General features: G+C 37.3%; 1 protein-coding gene across 1 annotated transcript in view; it reads right to left on the bottom strand.

Annotated features, from left to right (window-relative positions):
• SUGCT (succinyl-CoA:glutarate-CoA transferase) overlaps positions 1-25,652 on the bottom strand; it is a 295,796-nt gene that overhangs the window by 246,558 nt on the left and 23,586 nt on the right. Inside the window, exon 7 of the mRNA XM_007462850.1 lies at positions 24,787-24,907. Within this exon, the coding sequence (XP_007462912.1) occupies positions 24,787-24,907 (121 nt within the window). The remainder of the gene's footprint in view (positions 1-24,786; positions 24,908-25,652) is intronic.

The raw sequence follows: 25,652 nt of genomic DNA, 5'->3' as shown, positions 1-25,652 counted from the left end.
TGTGATTAAAAATCTTCCAACAAACAAAAGTCCAGGACCAGATGGCTTCACAGGGGAATTCTATCAAACATTTAGAGAAGAGCTAACACCAATCCTTCTCAAACTCTTCCAAAAAATTGCAGAGGAAGGAACACTCCCAAACTCATTCTATGAGGTCAACAACACCCTGATACCAAAACCAGAAAAAGATACTACGAAAAAAGAAAATTACAGACCAATATCACTGATGAATATAGATGCAAAAATCCTCAACAAAATACTAGCAAACAGAATCCAACAACACATTAAAAGGATCATATACCACGATCAAGCGGGATTTATCACAGGGATGCAAGGATTCTTCAATACATGCAAATCAATCAATGTGATATATCATATTAACAAACTGAAGAATAAAAACCATATGATCATCTCAATAAATGCAGAAAAACCTTTGACAAAATTCAACACCCATTTATGATAAAACCTCTCCAGAAAGTGGGCATAGAGGGAACCTACCTCAACATAATAAAGGCCATATACAACAAACCCACAGCACACATCATTCTCAATGGTGAAAAACTGAAAGCATTTCCTCTAAGTTCAGGAACAAGACAATCATGTACACTCTCACCACTATTATTCAACATAGTTTTGGAAGTCCTAGCCACGGCAATCAGAGAAGAAAAAGAAATAAAAGGAACACAAATTGGAAAAGAAGAAGTAAAACTGTCCCTGTTTGCAGATTACATGATACTATACATAGAGAATCCTAAAGATGCCACCAGAAAACTACTAGAGCTAATCAGTGAATTTGGTAAAGTTGCAGGAAACAAAATAAATGCACAGAAATCTCTTGCATTCCTATACACTAATGATGAAAAATCTGAAAGAGAAATTAAGGAAACACTCCCATTTACCACTGCAACAAAAAGAATAAAATACCTAGGAATAAACCTACTTAGGGACACAAAAGACCTGTATGCAAAAAACTACAAGACACTGTTGAAAGAAATTAAAGATGATACAAACAGATGGAAAGATATACCATATTCTTGATTGGAAGAATCAATATTGTGCAAATGACTATACTACCCAAAACAATCTACAGATTCAATGTAATTCCTATCAAATTACCAATGGCATTTTTTACAGAACTAGAACAAAAAAATTTTAAATTTGTATGGAGACACAAAAGACCCCAAATAGCCAAAGCAGTCTTGAGGGAAAAAAACGGAGCTGAAGGAATCAGCCTCCCTTACTTCAGACTATACTACACAGCTACAGTAATCAAGACAATATGGTACTGGCACAAAAACAGAAATATAGATCAATGGAACAGGATAGAAAGCTCAGAGATAAACCCACGCACCTATGGTCAACTGATCTATGACAAAAGAGGCAAGGATATACAATGGAGAAAAGACAGTCTCTTCAATAAGTGGTGCTGGGAAAACTGGACAGCTACATGTAAAAGAGTGAAATTAGAACACTCCCTAACATCATACACAAAAATAAACTCAAAATGGATTAGAGACCTAAATGTAAGACCGGACACTATAAAACTCTTAGAGGAAAACATAGGAAGAACACTCTTTGACATAAATCACAGCAAGATCTTTTTTGATCCACCTCCTAGAGTAATGGAAATAAAAACAAAAATAAACAAATGGGAACTAATGAAACTTAGAAGCTTTTTCAAAGCAAAGTAAACTACAAACAAGACAAAAAGACAACCCTCATAATGGGAGAAAATATTTGCGAACGAATCAACGGACAAAGGATTAATCTCCAAAATATATAAACAGCTCATGCAGCTCAATATTAAAAAAACAAACAAGGCACTCCAAAAATGGGCAGAAGACCTAAATAGACATTTCTCCAAAGAAGACATACAGATGGCCAAGAAGCACATGAAAAGCTGCTCAACACCACTAATTATTAGAGAAACGCAAATCAAAACTACAATGAGGTATCACCTCACACCAGTTAGAATGGGCATCATCAGAAAATCTACAAACAACAAATGCTGGAGAGGGTGTGGAGAAATGAGAACCCTCTTGCACTGTTGGTGGGAATGTAAATTGATACAGCCACTATGGAGAACAGTATGGAGGTTCCTTAAAAAACTAAAAATAGAACTACTATATGACCCAGCAATCCCACTACTGGGCATATACCCTGAGTAAACCATAATTCAAAAAGACACATGCACCCCAATGTTCACTGCAGCACTATTTACAATAGCCAGGTCATGGAAGCAACCTAAATGCCCATCGACAGACGAATGGATAAACAAGTTGTGGTACATATATACAATGGAATATTACTCAGCCATAAAAAGGAACGAAATTGGGTCATTTGTTGAGACATGGATGGATCTAGAGACTATAATACTGAGTGAAGTAAGTCAGAAAGAGAAAAACAAATATCATATATTAACGCATATATGTGGAACCTAGAAAAATGGTACAGATGAACTGGTTTGCAGGGCAGAAATTGAGACACAGATGTAGAGAACAAACGTATGGACACCAAGGGGGGAAAGCCGCAGGCGGGTGGGGTGGTGGTGTGATTAATTGGGTGCCTGGGATTGACATGTTTACACTGATGTGTATAAAATTGATGACTAATAAGAACCTGCTGTATAAAAAAAAGAAAAAATTTTTCCAATGTATTTATGAACGTAGAATGGAAAAATTTGTTTCTTCAATCCCTATTGTAGTATATGGTAAAGCATTAATTTTGTTTTAGTTGGGCTCTGTCTTCAAGGTCCCTTGTAAAATATTTTCTGTTAATTTCTTTACTTGAGTCCTTATGCCTCAGTTTTTGTTGAATAATAAATTATCTGTCATTGTAAAAAAAAAAAAAAATGACTACGGAAAAATGCACCAAATCTTATGTAGTTAGCTCAGGGTGGTGCCATTGTATCTCATAATATTTTTTTTATAGTCCTCTATTTTCAAGGACTTTTCCAAAATGAATGTTTATCACTCTTATAATTAACAAAAGAGCAATTTATGTTTTTAATTTTAAAAATATATATAATGTAAATATCTGGTTTATTCTATAATTAAATCTCCAATAAATGATAATTACAAATATATTTCCCAATATTAAATGAAGACTGTGTTTTTTGTTTACTAAGTGCATTGGAAATGTCAAGAGGAGATCTAACCATACTCATCTTTGGTATCTCCACTGATGGTGAACACACTGACTCCAAAAAAATCAAAACAAAAATTGTCCAGTTAGTGTATCTTTGATATGAAAATGTGCTTTTATTTCAATAAACTTATCTTCCTCGTCGTCTGAGCTAAGCTAACATTAAGATGACTTTACATTTTCTTTCAACAATCCAAACAATAGCAAAGGAAGATAATTCAAAACATTTTGTGTCAGGGAGAGTCAGCCCAGGTTCGAAACTTTTCTATGGCTAATCCAAAAATAAGTAATTTAGAATCTACCATGTTGGAATAAGAAACTAAGGTGAGGATAGCATTATTCCATAGGAAATGGATAGTTCTACTTATTTGTGGAGTTGTGCCAGAATAGCAAACTTCCCACATTATATGAGAAGCTATTGTATAGATAGTACTGTTGCGGCCCTAAATGAAATGGGCTTGATGAAGTGATTAAAGACTCAGATTTTGTCATCTCCACACGCAACTTAGATTAAGCAGTATGTTCCCCCATTATCACTCAGGGACTAGCAATTGGCCTGATGGTCTGATAGCCTGAAAGTACTTGGTTCATAACTTATCACAAAGACTTTGTGATAAGTCATGAACCAATACTAAGTTTCCTCCTGATACAGTCAAGTTCCAAAGCCAGCTTTACACTTTTAGTTAATACTAACTTTGCACCAGATGTAAATAAATATCTGGAACACTCTGGAAATATCATTAGAGCCAGATGAAATATCAGGCAATATATCAAAAGTGGTTCTTCTAACTTCTGGGTTAACATGACAGCAGACAGCCATGCCAGCATGCTTTCTCTCAACGTCCCATCAAAATACCTATGGAAAATACCTATGGAGAGATACAATAAAGATCCAAACTGGGAAAAAAAATAGGGGAAAAAAATTTAAAGGGAAGATAACATCACATACCATGTTTAGTGGAGAATTTCCACTAAAAGCATCACTGGTGCGAAGGATTTAGGAGCACATTCCTGAATGATAAATCATATGTGTCCTACCTATTCTAAACCAGAATCATACGGGCCACCTTCAAATGAGTAGAAAAAGATTTTTTTTTTCATATGCTCCTATTCAAAGAAAAACCTGCCAGAGATTTAGGGTAGACTTCCTTATCTTTATGAGGTCCTAATTAATTGATACTTTTTATAAAACACTGAACAAAAGATTTAGAATTTTAAGGAAAAAAACAGGGTCAAAGCGATTTTTTTTTAACCAGTCCCTTTTAATGTCTACATTAAGATATTACTTTGCACTGGCTTTTTCAGCCCTTTGCTGATAAGAAGTTTTAAATTTTTTTATTTTTGTTTTATTGTGTCTGTTTGACCTCTGTTCTAGATATCGAAACATCAGAGTCACCCCCTACCATCAGCAAACCTGGTGGAGAGAAGTTCATCCATGGAAAATCTCCACAGATACAGCCTGTTCACTACCTCTCAAAGAGACAAGGTGACCTGACCTTCATAATTGAGATGACTGATTATGGTAACATCCAACTACAACCTTTTTTTTCTCATTTGGAGCACTGGGAACCAGGCTACCTCTACTCTTTAATAGAAACACTACTACTACAAAGTAGTATACACACACAGTTCCCCAAAGAGTGAAATAAATAATTTTGCTGAGCATCTCTTGCTTTCATCCCCTTTTTCTTTTGAAGTTTGAAAGATTGTTATTTATATGTCTTTTCTCCCCCACCCTGCCGCATTCATCTACACTCTACTTGATCTTTTTTTTTAATTGAAGTATAGTTGACTTACAATATTATATTAATTACAGGTGTACAACATAGTGACTCAATATTTTAACAGATTATACACCACACAAAGTTATTATAATATTATATTCTATATTATAGATATACATTATAGTTATATTTTATAATCTATATTCCCTGTGCTGTATATAATATCCCTGTGACTTCTTTATTTTATAACTGGTAGTTTGTAGCTCTTGATCTTTCTTTTTTTCTTTTTCATTTTTTTTTGGCTGCATCAGGTCTTAGTTGTGGCACGCAGGATCTTTCGTTGCAGCATACAGGCTCTTCATTGCAGCGCGTGGACTTCTCTCTAGTTGTGGTGTTCCAGTTTTCTCTCTCTACTCATGGCGCACGGGCTCTAGAGCACGTGGACTCTGTAATTTGTGGCACATGGGCTCTCTAGTTGAGGCACTCAAGCTCAGTAGTTGTGGTGCGCGGGCTTAGTTGCCCCCTGGCATGTGGGATCTTAGCTCCCTGACCAGGGACCGAACCCACGTCCCCTGCACTGGAAGATGGATTCTTTACCACTGGACCACCAGGGAAGTCCCTCTTAATCTTTCTTTTAAATTGGGTAAATTGTCCTCTTGGAATGGTACTCCCTAACCATGCATGACCAACTCAAAGGGACACTAATGACAGTTTTTCAAGCCCATCTTTTTCCAGGATTATAACATGGCAAGTGGCCAAATATCTCTGCCCACAAATGTAAGATTTTCCAAGAATACACTGCCACCGTCGTTAATTCTAGAATCAATAAACTGCATGGAACAATCAATAGACAGCTTTCCAGAACCAGAATTTGGGTCCTCCATCAGCCACATTCACTTCTCTGATTCTATAGCCATTCAGAGGCTACAAATTCCAAGTACACAATACAGGAGAAACTGGATGAGGATTGGTAGATGTGCACAGCAGGCTGGGATGCTTTGATACCTATGGAAAAGCACTGTATGTAGGGGTGGAGACAAGAATAATTCCATAAGCAATTCATGCTGAAGTGGTTGGCAGGGGAGGGGGCCACACTTCCTATGGTATCTGGGGCCCTAGTTTAATCATTGTATCAGGAATTTAAAGCAAGAGACTAAAAACCTTGGTGCAGCAAACCTCTCCTATGGATACTATAAACAATTTGCCATTCAATCTAATATTGAGAGAGAGGAAACACCAGCACCCAAGGGGACAGCCAGAGTAGAAAAGAACACTCCCCCAGGAACATCCTTACATATGGCCTGAACCTCCTGATTTCCCTGTAGTCCTTTTGTCCTTCTTACATAGACTACGAATAAATTACAACATTCTTCTTAGGCAAATTTAGCCAGCCATGTCCCTTTATGCTTTCTTTTAAGCTATCTGTATATCTGTACCAAGACAAAGTTTTTAATTTTTTTTTTTGAACATGAAAATCCTTTTTAAAACACTTCTATTTCCCAAAACAAGTAAAGAAAGTAGAATGGGCTTTCCTGTGGATGGAAGCTGTAGGTAAATTTCATTTTTGATCCGTAATCTCTGTCCTTCAACAGGTAATTAAAGCCAGATATTTCCTAAAAGGTCTGTCTGGGCTGTGAGTTGCAGTCATCTACCTCCACTTACTAATGGAGAAATATCAGTTCTAAAATCCAGAACCCTTGATAGCATAGAACTTCTAAACCCTTAGCTATCTCTAAGTATTATTTTCATTTGATAAGAAATAAATGACACACTAAACTCTCTGACTGGTCACTGTGGGCTGGTATCCTAAAAGTTCTGCATCATTGTGATTAAAAATATCAAATTATAACATGGCCCTGAAAAAGGAGACATCATTAATTTTAATAGACCCTAAAATATCTGCTCGTGCTAGAAACTTTGGGGATCTTTCTCAGTCCTTTACCTCATTCCCCACTTCATCAAGACCTATCAATTTTACCTCTGGATTATTATATATAAATATTCCCTCCTCCCTATACAGTCTTTCTACTTTAACTAAGTCTCAGTTTAGACCCACAATGAAATGAAAAATCTCACCATAACCCTAACTCACTGTTCCTGGTACTTACTTCTGAAACACAAAGAGGTACAGATGATAACCCTATTCAAAATTTCCCGATGAGTTTCCAGTCAGAGATAGTGAGCTCAGGCATTGCAATTCTCTCTCCCAACTCTGACAGAAATAACCAAATAAAAAATGGGGAAAACCTGCATCTGTGCCCTCCAAATGCCTAAAGTTCAGGAATTTCTCATAAATACAAATTCAAATAGAATTTGAGTTTGGACAAAGGTCTGGAAGTGTTGATGAGTAACTCACCTCATTAAGCTTCACTTCCTCCCAGGAAAACAAACAATAGAGAGCATATAGTGGTAAAGGCAGGGCTGGGCGAGACTGCCAGGCTCGAAGTCAACTGCCTACTAGCAGAGCAATCCTGGACGAGCGACAAATTCTTTGTGCCTCAGCTCTCTCACTCAAAAATTATGAATGGTAACAGAAGTTACGTCATGTAGCTATTGAAAAGATTATATCAATTAACACGTGTAAAGTGATGAACAGTGCCTAACATTTAACGTGTTCAATAAACGCTATTATTCTCCCACTACGACATGGACTCTGATTCCAGTAACAAGCGCTTGAGAGAGCCACACTTAATGTAGACATCAATAATGCCACATTGCCAACCTAGTGTTTGCTCTAATATAATTTTTATTTCATACAATATATAAACTTAGTTTATTAAGTTAATGGTACTATAAGATTTATAACAGGAAAACCCACAGTCACACTTCCCTATGTTCATCAAATCCTATCACCCAAATGACAACCACTTCTAACACTTTCAGCTATTTCTTCTAGTATATTTACCTTAATACTTTTAAATATTACTATTTCTTGAATGTCAACTTCAGGCATTAGATAATAGCTTTCTATCATGGAAGATATGGATTTTGCTATCTTACATCATTTCCCAGATATAGGTATTTATATTATTATGACTATGAAAATATCGTCCACTTCCAAGCCACATTATCTTTCTTTTCCTCACCATTTGGTGTGCTTAGTTTTCTACGTGCCTATCCCTAAACCCTCTGCCTACCTTTCCAACAGAATTGAATTTCCGATATGATGGCCAAACAGATCAGGTAATTTACTAGTTCCATTTTTTTTTTTTAATTGGAGACAACTTCCTGCAGTCCTGTGTCCTCTTGTCCAACCTGGATCAGCTGCTCTCTAGGCCTGCTGCACAACTGGTCAACCAGGGCTCTCCCCTTCTCTCCTCTGTTGAATTCTTTGTTTCCTAGATCCCACGTCATCGTTAATATTATTATTATTAATATTCCTCTATTTAGGTGGAAAACATCCTTCAGTAGCTTCCTGAGAAAGTATGCAAAAGAAGTAAAATTTCTGAATAAAACTTACATGGCTGAATTTTGGCTCAGATTACAAAGCAAAAATAACAGCACTTTAATACAACATACAATGAAGTAAGCAGAGAAAGCAGCATTGAGCCAGAGAATGTGAGAAACATCATCAGAACATGAGGAATTAACATATTTTGTTCACGGTCTCTGCCCTGAGAAATGGTTGCTTGAGAGCAGTTTCCTCTCATTTTAGAGTATCATGGTACACATGCTGGAGCTGAGGGTATGTGGAAGGTAAGTGTCTGGAGCACTGTGGAGGGAGGAGACTAGAAGACTCAAGGTGTGAGAATAATACTTCATGTTAAGGTTGCATCACTTCTGTAGATTCCATTTGCGCTCTTATTTAATCCTTACAATAACATTTTAGGGGGAGGCACCAGCATCACTGTCCCCATTTTACAGCCAGCTAACACAGGTTAAAAGATATTAAATTACTTGACCAAAGCTACATAACCAACAATGACAGGACTGGGACTTCAACCCAGGTCCTCTGACCACCAAGCCTTTGCTTTCTATTATGTAATCTCATGAAAAAGAGTTTATGACTAGGATATACCCAATATAAAACTTACATAACACAATCTGAAATATATTTAGTGACTTCATGTCCTTAATATCTACAGAATAATTTGCAGTTCTGAAAGAATTTTTATGAATTACATCTCAGACTCACTAGCAGCCTATGAAGTAAGCAGGACAAATTTATTCCCATTTTAGAGATAAGGACATTTAGGCTCAGATCAGTGTAATGATGTCTCCAAAGTCACATGGCACTATAATACAAGTCTCATAAAACCTTGTTGAAAGCTTTCAATTATGTTGCATGATATTTTTTATAATTGATAAGCAATTAATATTGATACCATGATTACAAGATTTGCCTTTATATAAATTACGCCAATTGCGTATTATTTTATATGAGATAATATATAAGTGCTTAGTACCATGTCTCATACATAGTAAACACTCAATAAATATTAGATATTATTTTATATAGCCAAGCCAAATGTAAAGTTTTTCATGATTCCATTTCTGCCTACTTCTGTAAGCCTTTTCATTGTAGAGAATTATTTTCATTCTTGGGAATGTGGGCACAGGACTCAGATTCCTGGCTTTTACATCATAATGTATTTTCTAACCTAAGTATCCTCAGGGCCTACACTCAAAAGGGAACAAATAAAGTACTTATTTTTCTGTCCATTCTGTTGTGTCATCCTGCCTTCCAGCCATGAATACCAAATGCCCTAAATCTGGGACCTGCAAATTTCTTCCATTAAGAGCCAGGTAGAAAATATTTTTTACACTTTTCAGGGTTTGGGGGTCTCTGTTGGCAACTACTGATCTCTGCAATTGCAATGCAAAAGCAACCATAGACAATATGTAAACAAATGGACGTGGCTGTGTTCCAATAAAACTTTATTTTTTAAAAGAGACAGCTGGTCATATTTGGCCCACAGGCACTTCCAGCCCCCTGCTCTAGAGAAGCGAGTCTGAGAACTGCAAGGAATCCAATGAAATGTTGGGAGTGCGGAGATGGAAGAGGTAGGGCCATGAGAGGGAAATGTATTTTAACATACTGCCTCTCCACACCTGTGTCTCACAATCTGAGATTCCTCCTGTGCCTTGTCCCACTTTTGCCCCACTACCTTCACCTGAGGAGTGTCTAGGCCACACTGTCCTTTGTTCAATGCTTTCCTAATTAGAATTTGATTGTTTTAGATAACTTTGTGACTCAAGATAGTCAAAATAATGGACCAAATAGCTTATGTCCAGTAATCCCCATGACTTTCAGGAGTAATAAGTAGTTCAAGTCCAAATGACAGATCAGATATGAAATGGTGGAGGGATTAGAGGGCATGTATCCCACCCAAAGAAGTAAAAGACCCACAGAAACACTGAAGACAACAACTGAGGACTTTGTTGTTCACAATTGATACGGTGTACCTTCAACTAAACACTGATAGGTAAAAGCTCTAAATGAGGGTATTTTTGTGGACAGGTACACATTAGTGTAGTCACTGCCTCCATATGCTGGGTTAGAAACAGAACTGAAGGTATGTGGAAGGCAAGGGCCCAAGTTACTGTGGGAGAAATAGAATAAAAGATTCAAAATACAAAGATGGTAACTGAACAAATAAGATTCTGGGTGTATCTAACTGAGGTGAGGGCATGTCCCACACTACCATCCTGGCTTTCCTCAGAGAGCTGCAAGAAACATGATTGAAGTTTCTGACTGGAGTAGGAGAAATGTGCCCTCCTAGAAATATTTGGGACTGTAAAATTTCATTTCTCAGATTGAAAGTTTTAAAATAATTATAATATTTTTATTTTGAAGTAAAATCAGCAATTCTCATAGAACTCTCATTATTATAACTATTCATCCTAACAGGCAGTTCTTCTCTTCAGAAAGAATTCTTTTAAATTCCCTTTCCTCAGTCCTTTGAGTATTTCCTAGACAATGTTAGGAATGTGAAATTATTTACAACAGAATGATAATATAGGGTGAATAGCAATAAGAATCTAAAGATGTAAAATTAGGCATATGGAGTAAGATTTTGACCAAAACAACAACAAAAAACCCTGGTATTTTAGTCAATATTTAGTATTAAGCAAATGACAACTATAAGCTAATCCCATCAGACTGAGAAGAAATAAAAGACAAAATGAGCTTTTAATTTATACATACATGAATCAATTGATTATTAAACAAAGGAGTGTTTTATATATTCAATACCTAGTCATCAAATATTTGTATTTGTAGACCACTATTTAAAACAGTACAAACAACATTTTCTTGTGGTTGTGACATAGTAATTAGAATTTCACAGTACACTTTGTAGTTTAGACTAGCCTTCTTTTTTTACTTTTTAAATTTTTCCTTTATTTTCTAACTTTAATTTTCTTAATCATGATAAAGTATACATAACACAAAATTTACCATTTTAACCATTTTTAAGTGTACAGTGCAGTGGTACTCACATTGTCACTACTATTCATCTCTAAAACTTTTTCATCTTCCCAACTGACACTCTGCATCCGTTAAACAGTAACTCCCCATTTTTCTTTCCCCCAAGCCTCTAACAATCATCATTATATCTTCTATCTCTATGAATCTGACTACTCTAGGTACCTCATAGAAGTGGAGTAATACAGTATTTGTCCTCTTGTGACTGGCTTATTTCACTTGGCATAATGTCTTCAAGGTTCATCCATGCTGCAGCCTGTATCAGAATTCCCTTCCTTTTCAAGGCCAAATAATTTCCCATTGTATGTATACCACATTTTATTTATCCATTTATCCACTGATGGACACCTGGGTTGCTTCCAACTTTTGACTATTTTTGAATAATGCTGTTAGGAACATAATGCAAACACCTGTTCGAGTACTTGCTTTCAATTCTTTTGGATATATAATCAAAAGCAGAATTGCTGAATTATATGGTAATTCTATGTTTAATTTTTTGAAGAACCCCCTATGTGGCTTACACCATTTCCCATTCCTACCAACAGTGCACAAGGGCTCCAATTTTTCCACATCCTCACCAATACTGTTAACTTTTGGTTTTTTGATAGTAGCTATCCCAGTGGATATGAAGTGCTATCTTATTGTGGTTTTGATTTGCATTTCCCTAATATTTAGTAATGTTGACTATCTTTTCATGTGCTCATTGGCAATGCGTATATTCTCTCTGGAGAAATGTGTTCACATCCTTGACCCATTTTTTAATCAGACTGTTTGTTAGAGTAGTCTTTCTTATAACCAAATGTTTACCAAATTTTTTAAACTTTGGTATTTTTCACTTGATAAATTTTTGTGAATTTCATGTTTTTTACAAAACGGATTCACTTATTCCACAGTCTGATATTCTATCAACATCCCTTATCTTTCAGAGTGTATAACTGTTACTTACTCAACATACTTTGACCTTTGTGAAGCTAGTATGGTTCAAATAAGGGCTGAAAGTTGTAGTACTGCACTAATGCTGGCTTGGAAGGCCATCCAAAGAATGAAAAAATTCATTAGCATTCATAAAATAAATGCTATCTAAATTTTATCTAACATTCTTTTTTTTATCCTTTTAAGCATAACATTTCTTCCTATCTAGCATTGCTTCTTTAATTTGTGGATTTATATCCCAGACCTATTACCATAAGGGGAAACAATTTAGTTCTGATGACAGGATTTTTGGACTGTGGCTAAGTCTTGGCATGTTTATCTGGCACGATCTATGAAACATTTGATTTGTGAAGGTTTTGAAATAACTACTGCTTTGATATTAACTAACATTGTCATCTTTTTCCCTTTTATTGGCCCCAAGTGGTTCTTTGAACTGGGAACCAATATATCCATATATTAGAAATCAGAGACCAAAGGTGAAACCAACTGATTCTAGATTTATACCGTATTTCTAGGCTCAGGTTATCTCTTTGCTTTTAGAATTTTAAAGCATTGAGAAAACAACTCAAGTTCCTTTTCAAGTCATGGGTTTCTCTTTTATCGATCAATAGTACGAGAGAAATGAAAGTGTCTGAGAACTGAAGAAGCTCACACACATATTTATGTATAAAATTGTGTCATGAGATGGTGCTCACTGCCTATCCCTAATTATACCCAGCAGAGTTCTTTTAAGAACAGCAATTTTGTCTCTTTCAGCGTAATGGGGAATCATTTTATCCATGTTCCAGTCCAGATTTTCTTAATCCCACAGTTTCATAAAAACTTCCCAAGGAAAATTAACATAATGTTCCTTATACCCAGTAACAATTCAGTATCAGTTTTAAAGTGGGATTTGCTATTGGGAAAAAATATTTATTTAGAAATTATGTATATGGAAATGACTGACCTTTTCATTTGTGTCTAAATAATTTAAAAAGTATACAAAATTAATCAAAACACTTTTAGTTTACTAAATATTATCTTTTCGTACTTAAAAATTTCGAACACAGATATCTCAGGTTTACTCTACTTAATGTTATTCTTTACTACCTGAAAAACATATTTCTTCAACAAACTTTGAGATTAAGAATGTTCAAACAGGACTCTCTTGCCTCAGTTTCAGCTGAGGCTTCAAACCCAAAAAGAATGCCATAAGTGCCAGAACACCAATGCAGGTCATGCTAAAAGACTATGAAACCAGTTTTGCTGCTCTTAGCTTACCATCCATTTCAGGGTATGTGAGAAAATGTGGAAAGATAAATGAGACCTTTAGCATGAATTTCCTTACAAAGAGTTGTTAGCCATACAGATGGCTAGCAGGCACATGAAAAGATGCTCAACATCACTAATTATTAGAGAAATGCAAATAAAAACTATAATGAGGTACCACGTCACACCGGTCAGAATGTCCATTATTAAAAGTCTACAAGTAACAAATGCTGGAGAGGGTGTAAAAAAAAAGGGAACCCTCCTACACTGTTGGTGGGAATGTAAATTGGTGCAGCCACTATGGAAAACAGCATGGAGGTTCCTCAAAAAACTAACAATAGAGATGCCATATGATCCAGCAATCCCACTCCTGGGCATTTATGTGGACAAAACTATAATTCAAAAAGTTACATACACCCCTATGTTCACAGCAGCGCTATTCACAACGGCCAAGACATGGAAACAACCTTTATCCAGATGAATGGATAAAGAAGATGTGGTACATATATACACTAGAATACTACTCAGCCATAAAAAAGAATAAAATAATGCCACTGGGAGGTACATGGATGGACCCAAAGATTATCATACTAAATAAAGTAAATCAGAAAGAGAAAGACAAATACTGTATGATATCACTTGCATGCAGAATCTAAAATATGATACAAAAAGGATCTTGCTGTGATTTATGTCATAGAGTGTTCTGCCTATGTTTTCCTCTAAGAGTTTGATAGTGTCTGGCTTTACATTTAGGTCTTTAATCTATTCTGAGTTTCTTTTTCTGTATGGTGTTAGGGAGTGTTCTAATTTCATTCTTTTACATGTGGCTGTCCAGTTTTCCCAGCACCACTTATTGAAGAGACTGTCTTTTCTCCACTGTATATTCTTGCCTCCTTTATCAAAGATAAGGTGACCATATGTGCGTGGGTTACTGCCAACAAACACATGAAAGAATGCTCAACATCATTAATCATTAGAGAAATGCAAAGCAAAACTACAATGAGATATCATCTCACACCGGTCAGAATGGCCATCATCAAAAAATCTACAAACAATAAATGCTGGAGAGGGTGTGGAGAAAAGGGAACCCTCTTGCACTGTTGGTGGGAATGTAAATTGATACAGCCACTATGGAGAACAGTATGGAAGTTCATTAAAAAACTACAAATAGAACTACCATACGACCCAGCAATCCCACTACTGGGCATATACCCTGAGAAGACCATAATTCAAAAACAGTCATGTACCAAAATGCTCACTGCAGCTCTATTTACAACAGCCAGGACATGGAAGCAACCTAAGTGTCCATCAACAGATGAATGGATAAAGAAGATGTGGCACATATATACAATGGAGTATTACTCAGCCATAAAAAGAAACGAAATTGAGTTATTTGTAGTGAGGTGGATGGACCTAGAGTCTGTCATACAGAGTGAAGTCAGTCAGAAAGAGAAAAACAAATACCATATGCTAACACATATATATGGTATCTTAAAAAAAAAAAAAATGGTCATGAATAACCTAGGAGTAAGACAGGAATAAATACACAGACCTACTAGAGAAGGGACTTGAGGATATGGGGAGGGGAAGGGTAAGCTGGGAAAAAGTGAGGGAGTGGCATGGACATATATACACTACCAAACGTAAAATAGATAGCTAGTGGGAAGCAGCCGCATAGCACAGGGAGATCAGCTCTGTGCTTTGTGACCACCTAGAGGGGTGGGATAGGGAGGGTGGGAGGGAGGGAGATGCAAGAGGGAAGAGATATGGGACATATGTATAGGTATAACTGATACACTTTGTTATAAAGCAGAAACTAACACACCATTGTAAAGCAGTTGTACTCCAACAAAGATGTTAAAAAAAAAAGAGAAGGAGTTATACAGCAGAAAATAACACAACATTGTAAAGCAATTATACTCCAATAAGAATATTAAAAAATAAAAAATAAAATAAATAAATAAATAAAAAATTTGACACAAATGAACTTTCCTACGAAACAGAAACAGACTCACAGACATAGAAAATAGACTTGTGGTTGTCAAGGGGGAGGTGGCGGGGGGAGGAAAGGATTGGGAGTTTGGGATTAGCAGATGTAAAATATTATATAGAGAATGGATAAACAACAAGGTCCTACTGTAATAGCACAGGGAACTATATTCAATATCTTGTGATAAACCATAATGGAAAAGAATATGAAAAAGAATGTACATATATGTATAACTGAATCACTTTGCTGCTCAGCAGAAATTAACCCAACATTGTAAAACAACTATACTTCAATAAAATAAATTTTAAAAAATAAAAGAAAGAGTTGTCAGCATGCTGTGCATTTCACCCTCCCATAGGGTAGGGGCAAGCTGCTTCCTCTTTACTTCAAGCCACATGAGGGACACTTCAAAAAAAGCATCTGAGGTCTGGGCCTATAGTTTAGGAATATGAAAGTACATAAAGACTGGACATGTGCCTAAAAAAGTACCAAAAGCAAGAGGCTATGGTTACATCAGTGAAAGGCAGAAGAACTAAAAGATGTGGGAGTAAACTTCACTCCCGATGCTGAGGAAGAGCAAGGAGGCGTTTTCCCCATGGGCTAAGTGGGCCAACAGGAGAGCAGAACTAGTTCATTGTAAAAGGAATTCTATTAACGTACACACACTACTGTATATAAAATAGATCATCAACAAGGACCTACTGTAGAGCACAGGGAACTCTACTCAATATCCTGTACTAATAATGGAATGTTCCTATAACAGAAAAGAATGTGAAAAAGAATACACACACACACACACACACACACACACATAACTGAATCACTTTGCTGTACACCTTACACTAACACAACATGGTAAATCAACTATACTGCAATTTAAAAATTACAAAAATTTAAAAAGGAATTCTATCCATGAGGGCTGCCTATAGGACAAAGTGACCTTGACCTAAACAGGTGGCCTCTGTATACACGAGACGGCACAAAGCCAAGGACTAAAGAGGGAGAACTACAGTCTGAAGTCTCTGAGGAGCCTACAAAGCTCCCCATAGGACAATTTGCCATGAACTGAGCTTCAGGCACACAGCAGGCCGCAATGCAGTGCCCAACTACCCCCATCAAGCAGAAGCTCTTTTATACCCATTAACTCACTCTCTTCCCTATGAGGGCCTGACTCTGAAAGAATCACAAAGAGAAGCTAGCAACAGGGAAGAGATGGATCATGGAGGAATGAAGAAACTGACTATCCTCTTCCAACACACACACACACGCACACGCACACGCACACACACGCACACGCACATGCGCACATGCGCACACGCACACTCTTCAGGTTTCCAAGAAGTCAGGACAAGGTGGAGAAAGGCAAAAGTCATAAATTGTACAAGAGTCTGAAGTTTTGATTTTAGATTGGACTGGAATTTGTAATACTTGAAATAAAATAATCGGAAAAAAAGTCTGTAGGACTTTCCTGGGATTTCACCAATGAGCAAGGAAAATGAGTCAGGAGCACAGGTTTGCAGAGGTAGGGTGGGAAAGATTAAAGTTTCTGCTTACACTCCACTGAGTCCAACTTGTATAACACATCTGTTATATGTGTAAGGGTAAAAAGAAGTATTTAAAGATAAAAAGATTATGCCCTTGGGGGATGAAATGAAGGCATAAAGTCACTTTCTGGAGTCTGTCCACGTCTACAGACAAAATACAATCTCAGTCCCTAGTTTTATGGGCTGTGCTTTGAAATCTTATATTTATGTGCTAAGTTTCTCTTCCCGTGCAGAGACGGTGTCATTGATTAAACAATGAGTTTGGTACGAAATGGTAAATAGGTTAAACCACACTTTTGCTAGGGATCACGGACTATAAAGTTGGACAGATGACCACAACACTCTAAAATTCTGGGCAAAAAATGTTCTGTTAGAAGGGGAGACAACAGAGACATCTATAATTTAGACCAGTAGTTTCCAGTTATTTTGACTGTGAGGACCTCTTTTAATGTCGTGTCTGTAACTGATTGTTTATTCAATCTAGAAATGATGCTTAATGAACTAAACTGGACTATTATTTTTGGAGGTTAAAAAAAACTTGCCCATTGTTATTCCATTTGACTTAGTTCTTCCTCCCTTCCTTCCTTCCTCACTCCCTCTCTCCCTCCCTTCTTTCCTCCCTTCCTTCCTTCCTTCCTTCTTCCCTCCTTCCCTCCCTTTCTTTCTTGTTTTTCTCCCCTTCAAAATTTTTATGGGTTTAGAGAGCAGGCAGACTTCTAATTATTCTTTTTTAAAAGACATGGTTATGTGGTAAATATGTAGAAAATGATGAAAATATACATATACACAGACTAACTCACTCCATAAGAATCCAAGTACAGCAGTGTTTTGTTTTGTATTATCGTTGCCATGATATAGTGTTGGATGCAGTTGCTAGATGATTTGCCATATCCATCTGGGCTCATAATTCTCTGTTATTGACTCTGAAATACCATGGGAGCCTTTGGTAATCTAAAGAAATTTTATCTTAATAGCTATTCTCTCAAACACGAACCTTATTTCAAGACCAATGTTTATAATGAAATTCTTCCATGAGACAATCAGTATTTGAGTCCCACCTCTTTCAAAGATCATTTTTGATGTAATTTGAATCATATCCCTCTACTGCTCAAACCCCTTTCAGCACACCATGGCACTTGCACACCTCTATGCAGTGTCTTCTCAAGCATGCCTGTTCCCAGTTATTGGTATTCTAGGCACACTGGCTTTCTCTTAGGCCTTTAAAGATAGCTAGATCTTTCCTACCTTTGCACGTGGTGTTCTCTCTGCCTGAATCTCTCCTCCCCTTACTCTTTGCATGGCTGGCTCCTTCTCATACTTTAAGTCTATTAAGTGTTACCTCCCCAGAAAGGACTTCCTTGACCATCCCATTTACTTATGCATCCCCTGCTCTACTAATCTCCACTGCAGTACCCTGTTTGATTCTTTCATGACAGCACAATTTGTTAGTACATGCCATACTCTCTTCTTAACCTGTTTATGAAGTGTCTCTCACACTAGGCTGTAAGCTCCTTAAAGGCAGGAACCATGTCTGTATTGTTCACTCTGTACACTCAACACAGCCAGGAATCTACAGAAGCTCAAGAAACATGAACTGGAGTGGTGGTGGGGAGGGGCAGACAAAGGAAAGGAATGAGAAAGGAAGGGATTATTTGGGCATTTCTGAATCATTTGCTGTTGTTATTTCAAGCATAAAAGGGTATTCAGAATGGGGCTTCCCTGGTGGATGCAGGGGACACGGGTTCGAGCCCTGATCCAGGAAGATCCCACATGCCGTGCAGCAACTAAGCCCATGCGCCACAACTACTGAGCCTGCACTCTAGAGCCTGCGAGCCACAACTACTGAGCCTGCACTCTAGAGCCTGCGAGCCACAACTACTGAGCTCACGAGCCACAACTACTGAAGCCTGCGCTCTAGAGCCTGCGAGCCTCAACTACTGAGCCCGTGTACCACAACTACTGAGCCCACACTCCGCAACAAGAGAAGCCACCACAGTGAGAAGCCCACGCACCGCAACGAAGAGTAGACCCCACTCGCCGCAACTAGAGAAAGTCCGGGCGCAGCAACGAAGACCCAACACAGCCAAAAATAAATAAATAAATAAGGGTATACAGAATAACATAACAAATACTCATGCATCTGCCAGTTGGCTATTTGGCAAATATAGCTGAAGTCCTGTGTGTATCCCTGTCCCCCTTCCCTCCCTCCCCACTCCCCAGGGGTAATCATTCTCTTGAGTTTAGTATTTTTCATTACTACGAATATTTTTATATTTTAATCATATACGAGTAAACTACCAAAAAATATACATTTTATATAATTTTAACTCTGTATGAATAATATCACACTGCATATCATCTTTTGTAACTTGTTCTCAAAAATTTAAAAACTGCTTTGCAAATTACTTTCCTTAAAAAAAAGACGAGAAATTTTATTTAAAGGGTAAACACAATGTTCCTACCACAAAATTAGTTTAGTCAATAACATAATGTAATGTTTATCCTTTTAGAAAGAAAGAGTAATGAAGTTAACATGAAGAAAAAAAGTAAATTCTTTAAAATGTGGTAGCATTCTTATTGCTAAGTGTGTATAATTAATAACGTACATAGAAGACATGAAGGAAAGAAGATAAAAGTTTAAGTTAAATTGCTAAGGAAAATATCACTGTACTTCTAAAAGTATAGAAAGGTAGAGAATGGTCACTTTAAAAAAAAAAAATTTTGAAAAAATATAGATATGTCCTTTCAGAGATTCTCTCCACCCAGTGGTACACAAGAAACACTATAGTTTTCTCAAAAATGAATTCGTAGTGAATTCTACTGATAGCTTTTTAAACACTGCCCCCTAATGTTCATACTCAGCTTCTTCTGAAATGACAAGAGGACCGTGCTAATAAAAATAATTGGGTCCTTCCTCCCTTGTGATCAGTGTAGCAGTTTTGTCCTGTAGACCAGATTTCACAGACTGAGGCAGTCTCAGCCACACAATGGTCAGAATGCATTAAACTCCCAACCACTCCAAGGTTACTCTCATCAGCAGTAAGGGCAACATGTGAGTGAGAACAGACTATTTGGGCTTGGAAAGCACTGACAAGACATCAATACCACTGGGAAACATCAGGGAAGTCTAGGACCCCAATAATAACATGCGCAACTTTAGACTGATCTAATCAGTCTTATTAAAAAAAACAAACATTGATTACCAAGAACACCAAACTTCTAAAAAAAGAGAGGCCCTTCCTTTAGATACACACAAACTCATGACTCACAAATGACGGCTGCTTCCAAAAGAATCTGTTGAATTTAGACTCCCTGATGAGGAACTCTGTTCATGACTCCCACCGCTGCCAATACGATCAACAACAAATGAAACAGAATAACAAAAATATATATTCTCAAGGAGACCTGTTCAGTGTCTTGTAATCACAAAGTCCATGTCATCACTTAACAATGATACATGTCTAAACAGAGAAAGCTTAGAAGCACTTAATACCAAGTCAAGAAGCCTGAGTTTTAAACCCATTTGCCGTTAAATAGCTGTGTGACCTTAGGTCCCTCAGCTGTTCTGGGTCTGTTTCCTTATCAGGAATAAAGAAGAGAGAGCTGTGTGAATGTTTTTCTAACGATTGTCAGGAGGTGGGGATGTACAGGATTACAGAATAAAGAGGGCTGCTTTTTCAGACTACACATGCCTCTCCCCATCACCCCTTCATGCCCCATCACTGTTACCGAAAAGCCTATGATACTCCCATTCTCCCCTTAGCTGAGAACTACTGAGAACTATTTTCCCCTTAGCTGAGAACTACTGAGAACTATAATCTGTCTCTAAGGGCCTTTGCCACACTAAACTGTTAATACAGGATCTGAGAACTAGAAGAAAACTTAAGAGATTCTCCAGTCACAAGACAAGGCCCAGAAGAACTTTTGATTCTAACCGTAGTTAGATACAGATGTGAAACTTTGGGGAAGCGTGAGGCTTCCCAAGTGGATTAGCATTTCATTTAGCTGGGTGATGTGATGAAATACATTATTATTCCCAATCTTCACCCTTCCCAGATCCCATGCCCTTTTCAATGCGACTTTGTAGTTCCTGCCACTAGAGTATTATATTTAACCACCTCTTGGTATCAGTCTTGGCCATATGACTTGCCTTGACCAAATGAATACTAGCATATGTGATGTGAGCAGAGAGAGGCTTTAAATGTGCTTGTGAGATTAAGTTTGTTCTCTTGTGCTCTTGCCTTTCACTATGAGCAGAACACATACTTGGTAGCCACTGGTCCAAGGAGTGTAAGACACGTGCAGAGCAGACCTGCAACTTGGAGCCAAACCTAATGAGTCTAGATCAGCTGAATCCCAGCCAATCCACATTTATGACAATAAGAAATAAATACTTACTGTCATGTAAGATTTTGCATTTGTTAGTTATGCAGAATTTTTATGGTTATAGGGTAATTCAGAAGATAATAGTTCACCTATTTTAATATTTTACACCTCAGCATTTCCATTAGATTGTGAGATTCTAAGGAAAAATCTCTCCCTCTCTCACACACATATAACTATTTGATACACAGACACAAAAACAAAAGTGTGATTACAGATCTATATAATAGTACATCTGAAAAAGAGTCAGATCTAGTGGCAAAGATCTAGTATGTACAGAACCTATCTCTTGTGCTGTTCAGGAGAGAAGTTAATGATCACTGGGCTCTTTGATCTAAATATAAAATAATAACAATTGTCCAAATATTGCAATTATAGCTTATTTTATATGAAAATACCACCACAAAGACAATTACACCATGAAAAGCACTATTTATACTAAAGTAATGTGTCACAGTCAAAGTATTGTAATATCTCAATTAACCTGAATGCACAGAAATAGGAGTATTTCGGCTCTTATAATTTTACAAATAACAAACATTTTTTTTTTTTTTGCGGTACGCGGGCCTCTCACTGTTGTGGCCTCTCCCATTGCGGAGCACAGGCTACGGACACACAGGCTCAGCGGCCATGGCTCACGGACCCAGCCGTTCCACGGCACGTGGGATCTTCCCGGACCGGGGCACGAACCCGCGTCCCCTGCATCGGCAGGCGGACTCTCAACCACTGCGCCACCAGGGAAGCCCCAAACATTTTTAAGATAACATTTTTGTGGCTTTTATAGTAAAACAAGATTTTCAGATAGCTATTTTAAGATAAATTTACTGAAATATAAGGAGTAAAGTTTTTGTTTGGTTCCCTTTTAAAATATTTTTTAAATGTACTAGTTCCCTTACTGCCTTAGGAAAAAACCTAATGCATAGGGACCTAATGACAATAAGTGAATATTTACTTCATGGTACGGACTCCTTTGGTACCTTAAAGCAATGATCATTACATTAGTGCTATGGACGAACTACATAAGAAATAACAGATTAGGCCAACTATGCCCTAACCCCAGGCTATCCTCTGAAAGTTTCTTTGGAAAATGTAAACATAACATTCGCGACTTACACTCATCTCTGAAAAGTAGAATGCAAAAAAAAAAAAAAAAAGGCAGCTATTAAAAACTCTTTAGCCAAGTTCTGATTATTCATTCATTGAGGTAAGAAACTCCCTACCATGTGCTCTATACTGTGTGCTGAACAAGAGCCTTAAGGATAGTGGGGGAGACAGACAAGTAAAGAGTAAAATATGGCAGACAACAGCCAACCCAGTCTTCAGGGATCGAGAGAGAAGAAGTCTGCACAGAAGCAATGACATCCAAGGTGAGATCTAAAGGACAAAGACAGAGTTACTGGGTGTGGCAGGGGATTAGTGTTCCAAGCAATGGGAACATCATGTGTAAAGGCTCTGCCGTGAGAGCAAGTGTGGTGCATTTAGGAGATGCGAGTAATTCAGGTCCATACGTGATTTATGCTTTATGCTTTTCTGCTTAAACTGTCTATGAAAATAAACCCTTTCATCACTTTGCCTCCGGGTTCTCCTCCCACCTCACTGACGATTCCTTCACGACTTCCTTCACTGCGTCATCATCGTCTCCTAAACATCTACTCATGAGAGTGCATCAGGCTCAGCCACTCAGGCTCTCCTTTTTCTATCTACACTCACTCTGTAAAAGATCAAATACAGGCTTCAAATACCATGTATTTGCTCATAACTATAAAATTTTACATCTCCTGACTCTTAGATCCAAGCCCTTACTCTACATTTCAAGCTAGACTTGGACTTGACATTCCAAGTCCAAACGTGATGTTCTTCCTCCCAAAGCTTCTTTCCACAGTCCTACTCGACTCTGTAAACAGCAATTCTTCTAATCGCTCAGGCCAAAACCCTAGAGTCATCCTTAACTCTAGTCTTTCTCTGATACTCACAACTCATCCATCTGCAAACCTTACCCCCTTTTCTCGAAAACATTCAGAATTCTATCACTCTTTAACTACCTCGACCACTGCTACTCTAATTCAAGCCCCCATCATCTCTAGCCTGGACTATTTCAATAGCTTCGTAATTGTTCTCCCACTACCCTTGTCCTCGACAGTCTATTCTTAACACAGTAGCTAGAGTGATCCTTTTAAAAATGCCAGGTCGCATCACTCCTCTGCTTAAAACTCTCCATTAACTTACAATCTTACTTGAAGTAAAAGCCTAATTCCTTAAGAGCAGCCCACAAGCCCTTACTAACCATCATCTTACTAACCATTATCTCCCTGATTTTCTTCCTACTACATTCCCCCTCACTCACTCTGTTTCAGCCATCCTTGCCGGTCCTCAAACAGGCCCAACACAGTCTTGCCCCAGGTCCTTTGCACTTGCTGTTCCCCTTGCCCGAAACCCTCATTGCCAATAATGATACGATTCACTCCTTTACTTCATTCAGGTCTTGGCTTAAATGTCCCCTTTATCGGTGAAGCCTTATCTCACCTCCCAGTATAAAATAGACCCTCCTCACCTCATCCCCCTTGCCCTGTTTAGTTTCTCTCTTTTGACCTTATCACTACTGCACTCAATTACAAAAAACAAAACACAAAAGGATGTGTTTACTTATTTACTATCTATCTCCCTAACCTAGAAAGTAAATCTGCTGAAGAGCATAGATATGTGTTATTCATTGCTGTTATCTCAGAAGATTAGAATACTGCCTGGCAGATCAGAGGTCTGCAGTAAATATTTGGTGGATGAATTAATAAAATCTGAAAATCTTATAAATTATTCCGACAAAAGCTATTAATGTAACTTTCTATTTTAAGAATAACTTTTTAATACTGTATCCCTAATTAATAGCTAAGTGCTTATAAACTATGTAAAGATAACTAATACAATGACTTTTTTCCCTTTAGCCTAAAGACATACTTCACAAACACACACACGGAGTTCACCATCAAGGGCTGAACAATCTAAAAGACTTTATAGCACTCTTTTCCTTCAGTTGGCTTTAGCACTTTTGAATATATTGAAGCAGTATGTTGAGATCCTATGTTATCTTAAAGCCAATTAATATTTCACCTGTAATTCTACATATAAGTTAATAATAGTACCTTGTCAGTATTTGTGAAATATCAGTAGAAAAATTGGCAAAACTACACGCAGACAATTCACAGAAGAAATATGAAAAATGTTCATTTAGGTTAATGTTCTTTAGTGACTAATTTTCAACAACCTAAAATGGCTCGGCAGGGAGGGAGAGCAGAAGCACCTCAAGAAAACCAACACTAGTGCGAGGTTTCTTAAATACAGAAAGAGACACAGAAACTGGAAAACCTCGCCACTGACGAGGGTGTGGTGCTGAGATACCTGTGATGGAACAGTAGACCATGTGAGGCGCTACCACGTCTATATCTTCATAGCCCAGCCCCATTGCAGACAATTTGCCAGGGACATAGTTTTCCACAAATACATCACAAACAGCTGCAAGCTGAAAGAAGAGGTGAAGATGAGTCAGACTTCTTAAGGGACTTCCCAGGTTTCAACAAATCCCCACATGATAGAATTCTAATTTCAGTAAACACAATTGATCCTCGCTTTGTAAAAGCCCAGAAAAATCACAGGAAAAGTAGAATTACAAAGTATTCTCAGATAAACACGAAGGCTCTGGTCAACTACTTGAGGTATTACTGCCAGTAAAACAATGGCTATTAAAATTTTCAGTTATTACCATGGTATTAAGTGGATTCTGCTTACATTAAATGTAAGAAATATCTAGGCTACATGGTCTATCTAAATATATTCTCAGAAGTTTAGGTAAAAAAATTAGAATATAAGTACATAAAATATATGAAAAATATCTTTTAACCCCTTTAAAATAAAACTAAATACAATGTCTTTACTACTCCATCCTTATTATGTAATATTCCTCATTACAACATGTACATATAGGCACTTAATACATGTAAACATGATTCTGAATTGCTTTCACACTTTCCAGATGCTTTCTTTCCAAAGAGTTTTAAATGTATTTAATGAACCATTTAAAAAAAAAAAACTGCTAAACTATAACCCAGTAAATCAGTAACTGTCAGAAACAAAACCCCAACTCTGATTCCCAGATCACCACAACAAGCCATCATAAACCTTAATCTTAAAATTCTTTTCAAAATTTCAATTGCAACTACATCTTTTTTTTTTTTTTTTTTTTTTTTTTTTTTTTTTTTTTTTTTTTT

This window comes from Lipotes vexillifer, unplaced genomic scaffold (genome assembly GCF_000442215.2).
Source record: "Lipotes vexillifer unplaced genomic scaffold, Lipotes_vexillifer_v1.1 scaffold548, whole genome shotgun sequence".
Classification (NCBI taxonomy): Eukaryota; Metazoa; Chordata; class Mammalia; order Artiodactyla; family Lipotidae; genus Lipotes; species Lipotes vexillifer.
This window is presented reverse-complemented; position numbering and strand designations above follow the sequence as displayed.